This window comes from Cyclopterus lumpus, chromosome 10, assembly GCF_009769545.1.
Source record: "Cyclopterus lumpus isolate fCycLum1 chromosome 10, fCycLum1.pri, whole genome shotgun sequence".
In the NCBI taxonomy this organism is placed as follows: domain Eukaryota; kingdom Metazoa; phylum Chordata; class Actinopteri; order Perciformes; family Cyclopteridae; genus Cyclopterus; species Cyclopterus lumpus.
The window spans coordinates 7,160,986-7,179,259 of NC_046975.1; the positions used below are offsets into that span (position 1 = coordinate 7,160,986).

General features: G+C 44.3%; 1 protein-coding gene across 1 annotated transcript in view; it reads right to left on the reverse strand.

Annotated features, from left to right (window-relative positions):
• Window positions 1-18,274, reverse strand: part of tenm1 (teneurin transmembrane protein 1) — a 155,983-nt gene that overhangs the window by 14,385 nt on the left and 123,324 nt on the right. The window contains 7 exon segments of the mRNA XM_034543761.1: window positions 757-918; window positions 920-946; window positions 1,462-1,469; window positions 2,354-2,441; window positions 6,469-6,663; window positions 7,168-7,251; window positions 9,072-9,226. Of these exon segments, the coding sequence (XP_034399652.1) occupies window positions 757-918; window positions 920-946; window positions 1,462-1,469; window positions 2,354-2,441; window positions 6,469-6,663; window positions 7,168-7,251; window positions 9,072-9,226 (719 nt within the window).

The window sequence follows — 18,274 nt, forward strand, 5'->3', positions numbered from 1 at the left end:
CCAATTCCAGACCTCATACTTGATGACATCGCACATTTGAGCAATCTATATAACAGCATCACAAGATGTCCAAAAATAACAACATGTCAAATTTAACTGCTTAGCTTTGTAAATGTAGGAGGTTGTGTTTCTAGGTTTGGTTTGTTTGTTGGCATGTATGTGTTTGTCAACAGGATCATGGAAAAACTGCAGGAGGATTTACATGAAACTTGGTGGAGGGGTGAGGCACGGGCCAAGTACGAACCCATTACATTTGAGATTGGAATCACATGCAGGTACACTAAATATTGTTCACTGTCATTAACATTGCAGGAGAGGGCACACTAGCTATGTAAAGATACAGGGGAGTAAAGTCAATTTGAGCCGAGAAGGAAGTCGCTCCACCTTTGTGTGTGCAAACCAAGCTACTCTGTGCTTTGGTTTATACAGCTTGGATATCATTATATATATATAACATGTTAATGCATGTAAGCGTGCCCGACTGGCTCGCTTACGGCCGTCGCTCTGCACTCATTGGTGGTTACAGTTGATGGCACCATCCGATCCAATCTGAAGTCTACCAAAGAACTAGTTTGTGTGTCTCAGCCTGTTTTAACAATGTGTACATCTTAGCAAACACTCATGTGAACTGGGACAGTAATGGTGTTTTATCCTCATTCTGACCTTAACTGACAAAATATTACTTAAGTTTCTGGACATTTTATATGCAAAAGCCCATGGATCTATAAGACGACTGGTAGCTCAGGCATTGTGTACCTGGCTGAAGAGATAAAGCTCCTGGTCCAGTGGGGAGCTGATTTCCACAAGTCCAACTGGGCTGGGCTGAGGCTGGTTGGGGCTGACAGCTCTGATCCGGATGTTGCCCAGATCAGCAATATACAAAGTGCCGTTGGGGGCCACGGCCAGAGAGGAGGGGGCTTATGAGACGAGCGTCACGGGCGTAGCCCTCCGTCTCCTGATAGAGAAACAAAAAGACACTGTTTGGGTGAGGACAACTCTTTATCGCCAAAACAGCACAAATGACGACCCCCTCAGACACAAACACACTGAGCGATCAAAATTATTCTTCAGAGACCGAGAGACGACACAACTGGTACAAATCATCTTTGCAAAATATGAAGATCCCATGGTGCCGCTTAAGCGTTTATCAGTTCAACTCAGGACTTGGATTTGTTGGGATGCTGCAGGTTCCCAAATGAGCTGATACGACCACCTTGATAGGGACGGTGGTAGTGGGGGACTGAATGCCTTCAGATGTCTTTGGTAGCACAGCAGGATTACAGCCCAGGTGAGGCCCTTAATATGCTGTCAGCAGTGGGCCCGGAGCCTCTAGTGGTCTGTGCAGGCAGCAGGGTGGCATTTTATCTCTGACAGCATGCACATGTGTGTGTGTGTGTGTGTGTGTGTTCACGTCTTCTTGTATTTGCGGGTGTGTGCTCACACGTGCGCATGTTTAAAGACACTGTCGCCTCTGAAGAGAGTAATCATCTGTTAACAACGAGACATGATTGAAAATATGCAAAGCACAACTCAAGGAAGAGGGATGGTTACAGCCCATTGGCTTGTGGCATGAGAGAGACACTTCCCTCCATTTTGAATAGAAAAAAAGGCAGATTTGTATGAACAGAATTAAATGATAAAATCACATCCTCTGACACTTACAGTGAAAGCAAAGCCTAACTGTCAAAAGAAAACCGGCTTTTTTGTTTGGTCCTTTCCTCCATCCATTTATTACATTTCAGGTGCCCCTGATACACCAGCAGGTTGAAACCCCCCCCCCACACACACACACACTCTGTGTGTATACCCAACACGCATATGTTCAGAAATTCAAATTAACTTTACTTAGTTTCCATTGTGACAATATAGATAGTCATTTATTTCCTGTATATTGTCATCAGTTACACAGAGCATCATTAGCAAATCATTATCCAAAACAGCCCTTCTTAGATATTACAATTTCATGTGGAATAAATGATTTAGACACATTCAAGTAGAGAAGAAAACAGTAGAGGAGAAAAAGGTTCCTCTCAAGCTCTGCTGATAGAATCACTGGCCGGCAGGGACACACAGTAAGCAAGATTGAATCACTCAATATCAAGACACACTGACTATTTCAATTAATTTAAGTAATGTCAAAGCTTTTAAAGTGTTCTGGTTTTGTTTCCCTCCTTTTACACCAGAAGCAGGCCAAGTAGGATATGATCTGATCCGATTTTTTAAGTGCAGTTACATTTTAGTACTGTAATCCTGTTAGACATAATCTAATACTTTCACATTACTTAATCCTACAGTCGCATCGTGTGTGTGTGTGTGCGTCTGTGTGTGTGTGTGTGTGTAACTGATGACCCACCGGAGAAGCAGTCACAGTTGGGGTCTATCTTACAGTCACAGTCCGTGGGGGCTCCAGAGATAACCGATATCTCCCCGTTCGTTGACACCTGTGAAGTGTTAAAAAAAAACGTCACAAGCGGCTACAAAATGCTACGGGAGATTACTGTTCAAAAGAACACAATGTTCAATCATTTTAGTAATGTCTGATCTCTCTGACAAACAAGATAATGATGGCATTACAGGAAGAAAAAAATAAAAATAATAACCTGAGCTGGGAATACAGATTAATGATATGAAAATGATAATGGTGAATTTGGATGCCTTTGTCTTCTGGTGCTTCAACCAAACAACTGACGATGATATTTTATAATTATTTGTTATCGTAAAAAACAAAATAATTATGAATCTTCAGTGGGTATATGGGGCTTTATTGACAGATTGATGAACGTTTGCAACTTGAAATTCAGCTCTCCAGACAAATTACACTGGATGTCCTGGTGGAGACTGCTATAAATGAGGGTGAAAAATGCAACACCAACAGTTTAATGTTGATGCATCTTAGAGGGGTAATGTTCTTTTAAATGGTCCAAGGAGAGCGTGCTAAATTATTTGGCTTATTCGCTTTCTTGCGGGGAGACGAGACCTCCAAAGCTCAGTAATTAACACATAATATCTAGCAACATATTTAAAGGTCCCATTTCTGGGATATATGAGGACAAATGGAATATCAAATGTTTTCATTGTTATGTAATCACCTGAAACTAAGAACCGTTGTGTTTTCGTTAGCTTAGAAGGAGCCATTCATCTCTACATAGGGAGCTGGGACTCTTTACGGTGTCCGCCATATTGCACCGCCGTGTTTCTACAGTAGCCCAGAATGGACAAACCAAACACGGGCTCTAGAGCAGTGATTGTTAACCATGGGGCCGCGGCCCCTGATTGGGCCGGGAGCACCACCTAGAGGGCCGCAAACATCTTTCAGTTTTGCACCCGTGGCCACCAGAGGTAGTACTGTTATCCATGAGACGCTCAGTTACAATACAGCTTCCCACCACTTGATGGCGGTAATGCGTCAGTCAGTTGTTTTACAAGCTCCAAAAGGCAGAAGAAGACACTTGGCCGGCTGTAACTTTCTCTACAGGCTAGCGGAGAAGTATTTAAAACGAAAGAATGAAGACGAAAGTCATGATAACCCCCCCCCCAAAAAAGTACAATCCCGACTTTATTAACTACCCAGTGTGTAGTGTGTGGGTGTGTGTGTGTTTGTGTTTGCGCTAACGCTACCAACGCAGCACTGAAGCCTCAAAGCTAAAGCGGCATTTCGAGACCAAACATCAGCGCTCGTGGGGTTTTTCAAGAGAAAGGAAAATGGGCTCCAGATGGTCCGTGTACAGAAAACAAAGAAACCATGGTATTTACGTATTTCTGTATTTTCAAAATGAACCCTAAAACAAACTCCTTTGGTTCTCTAGTACAATCTATGTATTAGTTATTTTAGTGTTGATGAGTCTGACTTGAGCCTTTACATTTGTTCTTTTGTTGGCTTGATTTGTTCCATGAATTGTTCGCCTGTTGGGCGTCTTGTTGTTTTTGTATGCGCAGGTTTACATACACATGATGAACAAATGTCTTTAGGAGTTCTCAACGCGCTTGGAAGCTGTGGTTAACGTGAGTCGCAAAGCAAAACCGTGGTACCGCCAGCCGCCGCCTGACTTGCTTTGCTCTCTAAGACTACCGACTGAGAATAACCTTCAGAAATTATGTAATCAATGAAAAAAAAAGAACACACAAATAGACAGAGCACATCCGAAAATTGGAGTCTGCTGCTTCTGTGTCTGCCTGTTTGTTGACAAAGTCATGAAAAACGTGGAATGACAGAATAAATCCCCTTTAAGATATGACAATAATACCTCTGGGGTCTACAAGGACCACAGCTGGTAAGATTAAGGTTAATCCCTACAAAAAACAAAGTGTGTCAAAAAGATGTAATTTGTTTAATTAGGGAACTTTAGAGCGGCTGGTTGGCAGGTTTTGTTACGGTTACTCACAGAGCCAGGCTAGCTGTCACTCTCCGCTTCCAGTCTTTGTGCTAAGCTAACTGCACGGTAGCCTTATTTTTAACATACGGACATGAAAGTAGTTTTGATCTGCTCATTGAAGGCTCAGCAGAAAAGCCAATAAGTGTATTACCCAACATGTTGAACTATTACTTTAAAAATGTATGATCTTAGTCTGGGTTATCAAACATCCCAGAGTGGAAAATCAATCCCAACTCAGCCAAAGATTCTGCACATTTAGTCCCAACTTCAGACGTAGCAAAGGAGTAAAAGCATTTCATCCACTTGTTCTCTGAAAATACCGTCCTCCAGTCGTCCTAATCAGTTCCCAGTTCCCAGCAGGAGGACCTTCCAGAGGTGGCGAAATATAGAAAGAAGAGCTTTTGATATAAAAAATAATGACCATCTTCTTCTTTTAATTTCAAAGTCTTGTGACTCGTATTGGATAAAAATGCTCCAACTTGAAAAAATATGCCCGCTTCACTGAAGACAAGTTCTTCCAATTTCCAACTTAATTGAAAACAAACAAGCACAGCATAAACGGTGCTAATTCTGAGGCGCTATTATTGTGACTTGACTGCACCTCAAAGCTCCAATATCATGCATATTCAATAATGTTAAACATTGGTTATGGATGTTGGGTCCTTGATAATATGTTGCAGTGCCAAGGCATTGCCTTAATGCCAAGGCCCGTTCATATTCAATACTTATTGCGCTGAATGGAAAAGTAAGATTCTTCTGGCTAAATAGTAAAAGATTCAGCTTTTGTCAGTCATTTAGGATGAAATGTAGCGATTCATTTGCGTGTCATTTAAAAAATCTAAAATATATCGTCCGTCTGTACCTGTATGCAGCTTAGTTTGTCTGACAAGTGACACCGTTTTCTGTATTTCATTTAGTTTCCCCTGCATCAAAACAGTATCTGCATCAGCCTGTCAGGTCCTTGAATGTGTTGATTCAGAACCGCTGAGAAAATCTGCAACACATCATCATTAGTTTTGTTTTATGACTCATTGTCATTAAACGGTTCCACTCTGTCTCAAAAGGAGAACGTCTACTTGCCGCTGAGAGCGCGAGTAGGAACCTTCATGAATAACTCAAGTCCTATTTTGAGGATTGCTTCTTTTTTCTTTCTTTCTTGGACTTTCTGTGTGAATGGTCCTGAGATGCATGATTTAATATGGGCCCGGATATACGCTGCATAAAATAAGAGTGACAAGTACTGTGAAAAAAGACATCAAAAAGACTTGCGCTATCTAACATGGCTGGCCAGACTCCATCAAAAAAAGCTTCTGAGGCTTTTTATGTTCCTGTCTGCCTCCACATGGACTCAGCGTGGGGCTGCTGACCACAAAGGGACTATTGATTGAGTCCAGCAGGCAATATATTTGTGTTCCCGGAGCCCAAATGGGGCTGTGATTGGATGCTGCTTGTTAATGGAGCTAATGGACAAAAAAGTTCAAAAAGATTCTTCAAGTGAAAAACAGGCGTTTGAGATTATTATTCAATGTTTTGGATGCATCAGATTTTCTTATGTCTGTGTAAGTTTCTTACTGCACGGCATCTGTGACTACAACCTGACCGCAGTGATGCAACACGTGTGAAGTCATGAGGCCAAATAGATGGCTGGTGTCAGTTGCAGCTCAGATGTCTTTTCCTGTTTTGTCAGTTTCCTACACATGTAAAACCCATTCTTGTAGCAGGGGTGTGGGGGGGGGGGCTTGTTGTGTAATCATTCACAGAGGCATGCTGCAGTAGGACACCTCACCAGAATCTAGTCAGGATCGTTGTCGATTTTGAAGGGTGATCAGTAACAAATAGTTTAGCAATATATGAATACTCTGGATAAGTATTTTAAACAATGGGTAATAACACTTCAACATGACAGTAGTGGCTTTAAGGGTGTCATATGCCAAAGCTTTATGTAAATATCTGTGAAAAAGGGAACCTGATGGATGGTATCGGTCACTGATAATACATCCATCATCGGTAGCTGCCCTTCAAAGCCCAATCAGAGCATCTCTGGCTGAAAAAAAAAAAGTAACAATGCATGGTATTTTTCTAGCAACAGAATGACCTGTTGGATGCGGTTGATGCGCCTCTCGTCAGTCTCAGCGATGAACAGCGTGCCCAGGTGGGACAGGGCGATGGCCTTGGCGGCCTCCAGGGTGGCGCGCACCGCCGCCCATCTCACCAGGTGGTGGTCGATGCCTGGGACCTGGCAGTGGATGGGGCGGCCCGCCACGATACGCACCTGAAGATTTTCTGATACCTGATATGGAAAAGAAATCAAAAAACATTAACATGTATAAGCTATGTAAAGGAGAAACAGAAAGTACATAATTATAAGCAATTCTTTATGGGAAGTGGACTCAGCTACATTATGTCTTTGTTGAACCAATGCGCAAAACGTCATATGACTCACTGAGTTTTCTCAAGATACACACTTAGGCAAGAAAATCTGGAATGTTGTAGTGATGGAAGTGTTTGGGTGAGAAATAAAAGTGTTGATTGCATGCTTTTCTTTTTCAGATTTTTAAATCAAGGTGATTTATTTCCTTTCTTTTCTTAGCCTTGCTCACTCTAAATGCACCTTAATTAAGTGACAGCACTGCAGAAATATGTGAAATATATTTATTTATTCCTCGGCTATGCACAGTGCCAATCTCTTTAAAAACGTTTAAAGTATAGGCATAGGAGACAGGTTTACAATTCATTTAGTGGCACACATGTGTTTGGTGTGTGTGAGTGTGTGTGTTCAGGAGTGTTTCTCTACCTGTAGGACAATGTTGTTGTCCAGGATGTAGAGGGAGTCGTCCAGCGGGTTAATGGCCAGGTCTGTAGGCCACTCCAAGCGCACCTGCGGAATGACACAGACCATACATTACAATAAATGTACTTCTATAAAAAAATTAACCGGGAGAAGAAGAGAGCTGCATTGGCTATCCCCACACAAGAGTCAGTTACAGGTGATACAAATAATAGCTCCTTAATAACACAGCATTAGGCCTCCTGACCCTCCCTGCTCATGCAAAGGTCAGCTGCGGGCAGGGAGCCTTCCCTGTGTTTATTCAAGACTCGCCTCGGCACTGTCGCAAATGTCAGCCAATAACTGTGATCGCCGCGGGCTCAAATAACACACCCTGCCCGCTGACGCCGCGGGGCTCAGAGACGGACCAACCCACGCCGGCGCACAGCTGGCCACATCGCGGCCTCTCTCACAAACACACATAAACACTCAAACTGTGAGCCGCGGAGACGAGGTGCTGCGTCTGAGGGATCAGTGAGGTGATTGATGACTCCCGAGAATGGATTGGTAAATAAATGGATCATGTTAAATTGCCACTGACATGTCCAATTATAGGCACTGTCAAATGAGAGAGAAGAGGGTTCACTCTGAAATCCCATTTTAAGGAGGTAGAGAGATTCATCAAGCAGGAATCACTCTGTCCTTAGCCGAAGAAGACACGCATCATATCTCTCCTGCTCATGATATTGAACTTTGCAGTGATGGCAGGCCATCACTTTTTACAAGTTAGGTCGAGCTGTTCCTGCTCAATTATAGTCAAACTGAAACTAAAATGAAAACTAAAAAGTCTCAAACTCAAGAATAGGAATATACAGTATATTTTTTATTTCTGTTCTCCTCTGTTACGTATGTATAGTGAACTAGGGTGGGGCTGACGTTGATGGCCGTTCTCTATTATTCTCTGTGATTTGGATCGACATTATTTCGGGACATTAGTGTATATGAAAGACAAAGATGCCAGCTAACGTTAACTAGTCGCCCTGTGCACAAGAGTGTGCAGGAGCAGCTGGTGACTCAGCGGGTGTTGAAATAACACAAAAGAAAAGTAATAGCTGAAAGAATTAGAGCTATTGTTAGAAAGAGGGGCAAACTAACTTCCATTTTATCAGTGTGGGGGGTGGTGATGGATCGGCATTCTGGGAACAAATATGCACAAGCTGCAGTATCCTTACAGATTAGATTTCATACAGAAAGTGAGACTTCAAATCTAGGCTGTTCTTTTGCATAAATGAAAGCGGTAATGTTTGTCTAGCCATGCAGAGGCTTCCATCAATACTGATGCCACATTGGAGTTGCAGCAGTTTGTAGGAACAAACACAGATGGAGGATGAACGCGCCGCAGAGGCCGATAACTAACACGAGTGAGGTGACACGGGCCCCTTTAAAGACACATAAGAGCACCGCTGGGAATTCACCCTGGCTGAACACGCATATTCACACACACATACACGCGTGTGGGCAGAGATCCCTCCATAGAGCCGGCAGTTCATCTATAATTCAGCCTCTGCTCTAATAGGCCTGATATAAGTCAGCAGTGTGATCTGAGGGCTGGCTGATCAAATCTGTGCGGTAGCTGTCTTTGGTCTTTGCTTCACTCTCTCTCTCTCTCTCTCTCTCTCTCTCTCTCTCTCTCTCTCTCTCACACACACACACACACGGAAAAAACCCGCATACACCTTTAAGGAGACAGAAAGGGTTTCTGTGGAGGAGGCCAAGCAATTCAAATTCAAAGAACGATCACTGACTGTAAGAGATCAACAAACTTATTATTTTGCCGTATATTTCGCTTATTGACTGACACAAAATGTCTTATATTTCAGGGCAAAAAAACCCGAAGTGGCTCTGGCTGCCACTCTGTGTTATTAGCTTACCTGGCTGATGTCCATGCGTGCGTCGCAGCTTAGCGGCTGCGTCGACATCAGTCCGTTTGAGCCAATCACAGTGGAGAGCAGACCCCTTTCATTAATCTTCTGAATAGTGGTGCCGTCGACGAAGTAGACAACGCCTCTTTTATCCACCGCAATACCTGTGTGGGTGAGAGAGAGAGAGAGAGAGAGAGAGGTAGAGTGAGCTTTTTGAAGATGACAGACGGGAGCGAGTAGGGGTTGAGAGAACAAAAGGAGGGGAAAATAGGCTGAAAACGTGAAAGACAGCATAAGAGAAGAGAAGAGATGGAGAGGAGTGAGTAAGGGAGAGAAGTAGAGTGGAGAGAGGAGTGGGCTTTGGAGAGGCATCCAACTCAGTTAGACATTCAGCTCAGCATGCGGCTGTCTTATCAAAGGCACTGCACCACAGAAATGTAATTATATTTCCATTCCGGAGCTCACTAAAGGGATTAGAACAATGCAACTGGAGGAAGAAGTTATTTGTCACATTAGATGTGCGCAGGGTGCCGCAGTGAACTTTTGACATTTTGGCGTTTGCACGTGTGTCGGCGAAATGTGCGTTAACGAAATCGAAACGATTGCGCGTGAAAATGTGCATTTGTGCGGACGCTTGCACAGCACATGTGAATGCGGGCTTCGCGAGTGTTGCATATACTTGAACTCTCCCTGCAGCGGAGCTCTGCAGTAGACATTGGGGGGGGGGGGGGGGGGGGGGGGGGGGGGGGTAATAGGTAATAAAGGTCAGGGCAGACTATGAATCATCTGTTATGGATGAGGAGCGACCTTCATCCCCGTCTCATCTCCATTCAGAGAATATCCCTCTGACTCAACTCCTCGACAGCATAATCTCCCACGACTCAACCCTCACCTCTCACACCGTATGCCGCCAATTCCCCTTGATTGCTTTCACTTAGCATCTGCGACAATAAGCTATAATTCAGTATTTCTACCTGCCATCTCCCATGCATGTGGCTCACTGCTGTGCCATTTAAAAATGCATTGTGTTTACGGATTGTCATTAAGCCGCGTCAAGTTTATGTATATATATATATATCCCTTTATCCCGAGTGTGCCTCAAAGGATAATGGACACTTATATATAACCTCAATAAACCACTAAACTAAATGATGCAATACAAAAGAAACCATAAAAACAATCTCATGCCAAGTGGAATTGTAAAAAGATATTTTAAAAATAGGCATAACAATTCATCCATCTATTATTCCTACTATCATTCCATTATGTGTTTTAGAATCGTATATTTTAGTTAATGTTGCAGACGTGGAGCAGCGTTCATTTGGAGTCGTGTTTCTGACCACGTGATGAATGGGAGAGCAACTTTCAGTCTCCTTTTTGGCTCTGCTTTGGTCCCCACCAGCTCCTGAGGGAAAGATCTCTCCTTTAGCTGCTAAATGCTCCGCTGTTGTCACCAGGAAGTCATGCAGGCTGCACTAAGGTGGGTTTATCAGAGTGTTTTTACAGAAAGCCTCCTGTGTAAACCAAGGTTGATGTGAGGGCGAACCGAAACATTTAAGCGTGCGCTCGTGAAAGCAAAACAATGCGATGGATGAAAGAAGCTGAAACACATCAAAAGAGCTGAGGGGCTGAACTACAGAATTGGGTTGATGATTCCCTGTGAGTTCAACCCTATGTGTGACCCATAAGCCATTGGTTCTTTGTGAAAATATTAATTAGTGCGGCTTTAAAACATCAGAAAATAGTGGGAAATTTCCCTTCAGAATTTCCTGAAGCACAGGGCGATTATCATTTAATTATATTTTACTTTAATTACTACTTTGTTGAATCAACAGAGCAAAGCATCGAAGAAGCTCGACCAGTATGTTAAGTATTTTCTAGAAAAGAGTGATCTGAGCATGCAGAGCCAGCACACCATGAATAAACTGGACAATGGCGCGACACCATCAGCATGCATTACGTCTCCAACTCTTCCCTCATTCACTCACCTCTCCCCCTTGATTATTAGTCTGGCTCTTTCAGTCTCCTCCTTTCAATCTCGGTCATACTGGATTATGTGGGGATGCGCCTCCACTCACACTTCCTGAGCCTCGGATAGAAATTGCCACCGCCCTTTTCCCCAGGCGCCACTAAGGTCTCATCCTCCTTGACATACAATAGCTTTCTTTACACGAGATTTCATTCACCTTGTGCGCAAACACACGCACGCAAACACACAGGGCACCGCCGCCACGGCTAGATTCGTGAATGTCCTCAAACGGAGCAACCCTGGACCGACCCTGTGAGTCATAAATCGTGCAGGTGGAGTGGAGGTGGGCAGAGGGAGGGCCAGGGTCAGTGTGTTTCCTCCAGAGGCCAGAAGGTGAACTGCAGAGCTCTCCCTCCTGGCCCCTTCATCATCCCTGTGACACAGACAGATTACACCACCCACATGGCCTCGCCCTCCCCCACGACACTTTTCCTCCCCTCTTCTAGCTTCCCCTGGCTCTCCGTCCTCCCTAACTTGATCTTCTTCTGCTCTCTTTTTGCTTCCTCCCCCCCCCCCCCCCACAGATTTTTATTTTTATTTTTCTCCTCTGTTGTCCTTTGTTTTTGTTGTTTTGCTCCCTCTATCTTGCCCTGAATGTTATAAGTGTTAATCAAATCAGGGGCCATTGACCCTTAAATAATGTCTGGGCTCTGTTTTCCACTGTTCAGCCCGCTCTTTATGTCTTCCTCTCGTTCCTCTCTGCCTTTCCATTTCTCCCCCTGTCACCTGGCATTACGCAGGAGTGACATCTCAACCCACAGCACAGTCTCAGCCCACTTAGATCTAAAAGTTGGCACAGTCTACCTGCTCTAACGCCGGCCTCGGATCCTCACAACTTTCATTTCACTTTTCCATCCATTCCTCCTCCTAGCACCCGGAACCTGTCCCTGATCTTAGAGCTCATAAATCCTGCACAAGGACATGATGCGGCAGCCAGGACTCTCTCTAAATATTGATTTCTGTTCTCTCGCTCTCTGTACCTCCCTGGATATTACGCTTTCTTCTCGTCTCCTTTGGTTCTATTGACTTCCATCTTAAATTCCCTCCATTCTCCCTTTCTCGCCTTTTTTTTCACCCTCAGTCTGCATGCTCAGGATCTGCATGTCTTATGTTTGCACACGCGGCATCTAAATAGCTGTCGATCTATCATCAACAATAAACACAGGCCTGACTTATTCATCCTCACACAAGCGCAACAATGAAAAACGATTGCCATTATGGCTTGGCATTGGCGGAAAGGATTTACGGCAGTTGATGTGTTGCTTAAGAGTATTTTGACATGCTTATTGAAAACGCTGCAGATTAGTCCACATTCTCCTTGTCAGGGGCTGGATTTCCTGCTGCTTTGGGTAAAGCCATACGCTGCGTTCAGGAAATTTACGGCCCCTCCGATTAGCCGACGGATACTCACAAGACATCAGAAGATTTACCGAGTCTCCCTAGGTGGACCTGGCACTCCGATACTCATGTTTAGAAGCTGGCAGACGCCCCGTGGAGAAATAATTGTGATAAATCTCAACTCGAGAGGGAGACGCACATTTGGCTAAAGTTGGGACTGGAATTTATCATCAAAAGAAGAGTGAATACGATGGGAGGTTGGATTGACCTTGGTAAAAAAACAGAGGGAGAGAGGAGAGGATGATGAAGTGACGCTATTCACATTCATCTCAGATTTAGGGAGAAAAATGCTGTCCAAAGAGGAAGAGACAGACGACTGTGAAAGCACTGTGAAAGAGGCGGAGACGAGACAAAAGCGACATAAGGAGTAATTGCTCCAATTAACCATTACAGGACAATCACTCTCAATCAAGGAATCTCTACGTTCTCTGTCCTTGTCAAAAGAATATCAGTTATAAAAGCCGCCCCGTGGCATTTCAATACAATCCAATCTGATTCATGCCCTGGAGATGGGTGTTGGAGAGCAGAAGTGTTGATTACAGCTATTTGACAAGGAGGAGCAAAACAAAGGTGAGGACATTTTTGAGGTGAGTAATGAGATAACGACTAATTGTGACAAAAGTTGTAGATTATGTTCCTTATTTCGCAATCATAGTCGACCGCCCTGTTGGAATACAGTAACATCAGGATGTGGTGTGTGTGTGTGTGTGAGTGTGTGTGTGTGTGTGCATACTGACTGCTAACACCTGAGACTCAAGAGTGCAGGAAGTCAGACTGCTGCTGTTGTTCAAGTTTCCCTTCTACAGTACTTTCAACCTTCAAATGTTGACAGCAAAGCTGCCTCTGTGGATCAAAGCAGGAGGAATTGTACAATTGTATGAAAAAACAAACACATCAGTGTCTGTCAACTGGGGAAACAACCACCGAAGTGCAAAATAGGCATAAATTCTGCAAAGGGAAACCTTCTTATAGGATCTATTTATGGAGGAGAAAGCCTAATGTGGGCATGTATGGAAGTCACATTCATATTTGAAAACCTTTAGACAGCCAGGTATACACGCAGACACACAGACACGCAGACACACACACACACGCAGACACACAAACATGCACACACACGCAGACACACAAACACACACACACACGCAGACACACACACGCAGACACACACACACGCACACACGCACACACGCACACACACACACACACACACACACACACACACACACACACACACACACAGATTGCCAGCAGCCTTCAGTCACATATCCCCAGGCCCAGTGGGTGTTAATGATATGGACTGACATATTACAGCATTTAAATGATTAGATCCCATGGCGCCTCTGTACACAGCCACTGTGTGTGACTGACAACTGATAAAGACACAAATAAAGTCACCTGAAATTAGCTGGTGGAGAAGCCGAGAGGGTTCACTAACTGCTGCAGTCCGACTGGAGGAGACATTGTTTCAAGGAGACTTCTGCTGGCTGTGTCCCTTTCATCCCCTCCCCCGAGAGCGCACGATGGCCGTTTGTATGCAAGTGTGTGACTATACAGGCGTGCGCGTGTCGTCAACGTGTGCATGCATGCGGTGAAGTTGCCAGGCGAAAAAGATAAGGCATGGCACTTAATCACATTGTGCACATATGCAAATATAGAGCGGATAAATCAGAGCGTCTGCAGATGAGAAATGTACACTCCCACACACGCACAACTTCCTTGAAGACTATGAGGTTGCCCATGTGCACTAAAGGAGGGAGGGGAGAAGGGGAGACGGGGGGGAGAGGGGCAACCTGTTCACTCAATCCCAGCACTGAGCACCACACATTTTGTGTCGTGCTTGACTGCAGGACTGTATGTTCTGACACCTGCATTAAAAAAAGACGACACAAGCATCGCACAGCTGGAAACCTGGACATGCGGCATCAAACGCAGCGCTGCAGCAATGTCGTACAAGTGCTGTTTCCAGCGGCTCTTACTTTCCCCAATCAAACAGTTATCATCAATCAATACAGGATAGCGCTATAAACAGGGACCGGCGTGTATTTCTGCTGGATCTTTGGTAAGCAGTAATAATTCATGTGTATTATAATTAATTATTCATTAAAGCCCCACAGAACAGTCAGTGGATTAGTAATTAAGTCTGAATCAGACACTGTGGCTCATCTAATTATCAACCACTATAAGTTTGTTAACATATTAACCCTTATTAATTAATTATTGATAGCTGCCTCTTTTTTTTAGCTCCTGACAACACATGAGTGGAGAGACATAGAGAACATGCACAGAACTGGAAAAGAGATTTTGCAATAGTTGCATGCATACAAATTTGGTGCATCTTTTTTTTGGGGGGGTGGGGGGCTGTAAATATGCAACTTGGCAGTAATTGCCTTGTTTGATAGCAAAAGAGAGATCCAAAGCAATCACAGAGGCAGCACACAAACTCAATTATAAAAGCAATTGAAATGCTTTGGACTAGAAAGCTGCATGAGAGGCGGAGGTGTTTGGATCAGTGCGGAGCGTCTGCAGATTATGTCGCACTGTTTAGAAGATCAAACAAACACAAGGAGGTCTATCAATAGGGGCTCTTTTACCAAACGCGCCATCGCGACAACAAGCCAGCGTGGCTCTGAGGTGGTAGCAAGAGGCAATGCGATCAGATGTGGGGGGGACCAAATGTTTTCACCACAGACAAAGCCGTACGAAACTACTGTCGATTGCAAATCTCTATGTGCAGCTTTCCCTCAAACAGAGTTCCCCGCACACAGGACAGAGACATCACAGTGACTGAGCCAGAGGCAGCTCCAGTACAGTCTTTATTACAGACCATTTCAGCAACCATTTCAGATTTTTCTTGCTCGTCTTCCAAAAGTGCTGTGCGAGTGCTCCCTCGGAGGGAGGTCTGGCCACTGGTCTCTCGGAGCGCTGCAGGTGATAATGGTACCCAGGTGCAAACATTTACTGGCTCTGTTTCTCCCCATCCCCATCACAGCGGCAAAGCTCCGCTCCTCGTGTGTTGGGCTTTCACCTCGGGTAAATGCAATTCATTCCTCCACAGCGGCAAAGCTCCGCTCCTCCTGACAAGCTTGCCAGGCTCCCAGAGGAGGTTGACAGGCCGGCTGCCAGCAGCGGCCATCTCCACCAGTTAAAGTGACACCAGTGTCACATTTGCCATGATCGCGACAACCTGACGTACTTTTAACAAGGCCCCCATAACTAACTCTATGTCCCTTCACTGAGAGAAGCATATAAGGGCCAGGGACCCAGAGGATGTCAATCAAAAACAAAAACAAGCGCGCAAAAGCAGACTGACTCTCACAAACGTTTGATGCACAGACTCAGCCTTTGGCCTCGAGCCCGCATCTCTTATTGACTCAGGGCTTCATTACACACACAGTGAGCTTCAGTAATCTCTCTGAAGCCACCCTACACACTGCGACTACAAACAAGGTGGCTGTCAGTCTGCATAGTGTTCTAGCTAATGCATTACTTGAATAGCAGGCATTTTACAGGTAGAGCCTCGTTTTAAGTCAGCATAAATTTGCCTCTACTAAGCCCATTGACTATATTTTCTTTGGTCCTTAGCACATCTTGGCAGTGGGCTGACTATTTCCCTCCAGAATATCTATGAGTCCTCCTCTCACCCAAGGTGATTAGGACGCAGACCAGCTGCTTTCTGGGATGGATCCTTGTTTTTCAAAGTAGCCTGAGATACATACGTTGTATCCTTTTATCTGTGGTGGACAATCCAGCCACATGACATTGCATGACATTGGGCTCAAAGCGATGATCTATTTCACACTGCCACCAGGCTGTCAACTCATGTTTAAATGCATCACCACACTTTTTATTGCCTGAGTTTTTGGCTTCGAGATGACTTCTCATTTCTGATCAATGTCAACCTGTGCATCATGTTAACCAAACTGTGCTTAATTAAACTCATATGGATGCCTGTGCTCCCACGAATGAGGATTCTTAAATTGAACGCGCGTTCTCATGCACCTGGATTTGCAAACAGAAGCGCGCCGTCCGTTCCTTATAAGGGCATGAAACTGAAGAGACGTGTGCACAATCGACGGACTCCACAGGCAACACGAAAGCAGCTTCGGACGGATTAAAATCATGTCGAAGCGGAACGCGCGCACCGGTGGAGTAAACTGAGCCCGAACTTCACCGGTCAGAGGTGCAGAGACTGTTGCAGAATGTAGATTTGTCCATTATTTCCCACTCCGGCTATATAGAGCTTATTTATTTATTCACTTACATTTGCAGTGTTCGTGTAGTGCTTTTGTTTATTTTATGAAATTACGATACCTCGTAGAATCATGACTATAATTGTATATATTGTCCCGAAAACCGCGTAAGTGGAGTTCAGAAAATCACCAAATCAAAATCCAGGAGCTGGATTACTGACAGACAGCTCACAGACTGGCTCAGCCTGGCTGTCTGTGCTTATGAGCCCAACTACAAGCTCACAGACATCAGACTGGAGTCACATGACTTCTGATGGCCTTGTGATTGGACACAGAGCTGAACTGAACTTACATTAGTTGCACTGACTGAGAATGTTGTGTGTTGAAACTTCAGTTGATAAATACAACAGTTCATATTGGTAGTTCATCCTGCCTGCTCATTGCAAATGTGTTTTTTCTTGTTCATATTGTGTGCGGTTAACAAATAATTTCCCTTTTATGTCATTTAGTGTGTTCTTGGTCACATCCATTTTGAAAGCTGGACCAACGTGTTTGATTTAATTCAATTACAATTAGGCCAAATAAAAAGCCTCAAGTTGTAAAGTCTGGACAGTGTTTTTCTCTCAACGCCTCAATAGGGAGATCTTGCTGTCACCAAGGCAGAGGTCAGGGATCTTGGACTTAAAAAGGTTGGTGACCACTGCTGTAAGCAGTGAAGATGTGGCAGCAGTAAGTAAGCTGTTTCTCCAAATTGCTTTATCCAATTATGGTCACCATTTCTGAGTACTTTCATAGTTACCGATGATAGGTTTCAACCAATCTGCCAATTGCCACCCTCAGGCCAAAGCTGAGATAATATTTTGGAGAGAAATGCACTCACGTATCGTAAACTTTTGTCCAATGTTTCTCTAGGTCAAGAGACAACCCGATGGGTGTAATTTGAGCAATTTGAGTCAGTAAAATCAGCCACTTGTTGACAGCTGAGCAAGTAGATGTCTTCTCGTATTCGGCCCATGTCTACGTTTCCTGACAAGCAACCTCTTGTGGTACTGCAAATAATGACTACACAGAAGTAGTGTGACCTTGGTATAGTGCAGGAAAAAGATGTGTTCATACCAGGAGCCCCGGTTCCACAGTCAACATTCTCTCGTGGAGAGTAACCCTGTTGTTACCTCGTAAATTCAAATGTGCGGAAGCTAATACGAGGGACCTTCATTTTTAATCAACATTGCATGTTTGACCCAATGCGTGTTCAATGAAAACATGTACACCTAAAAGTGAGAGGGTATCGTCAGGACCGGCGGACCTGAGCTTGAACCTCACCATGTCATCTCGCAGGGGACGGAGCCCCTGCACAAAATCCCAAACACTGTGAATCTCAACGTGTGTGAATGTGCGATAGTCATAACACAACAGACTGTGTGTGTGTGTATGTGTGTGTGTGTTCTGGGGAGTCTGAAGGTCCGCTCTGACTCACAGAGAAAAGAGTAAAGGAGAAATGGCAGATCGCACAGGTCGATGTGGAAAACAAAACAAATCAATCATTTCGTAGCCTATTTTATTCCAGAAAACAAGGTGTGAATAATAATATG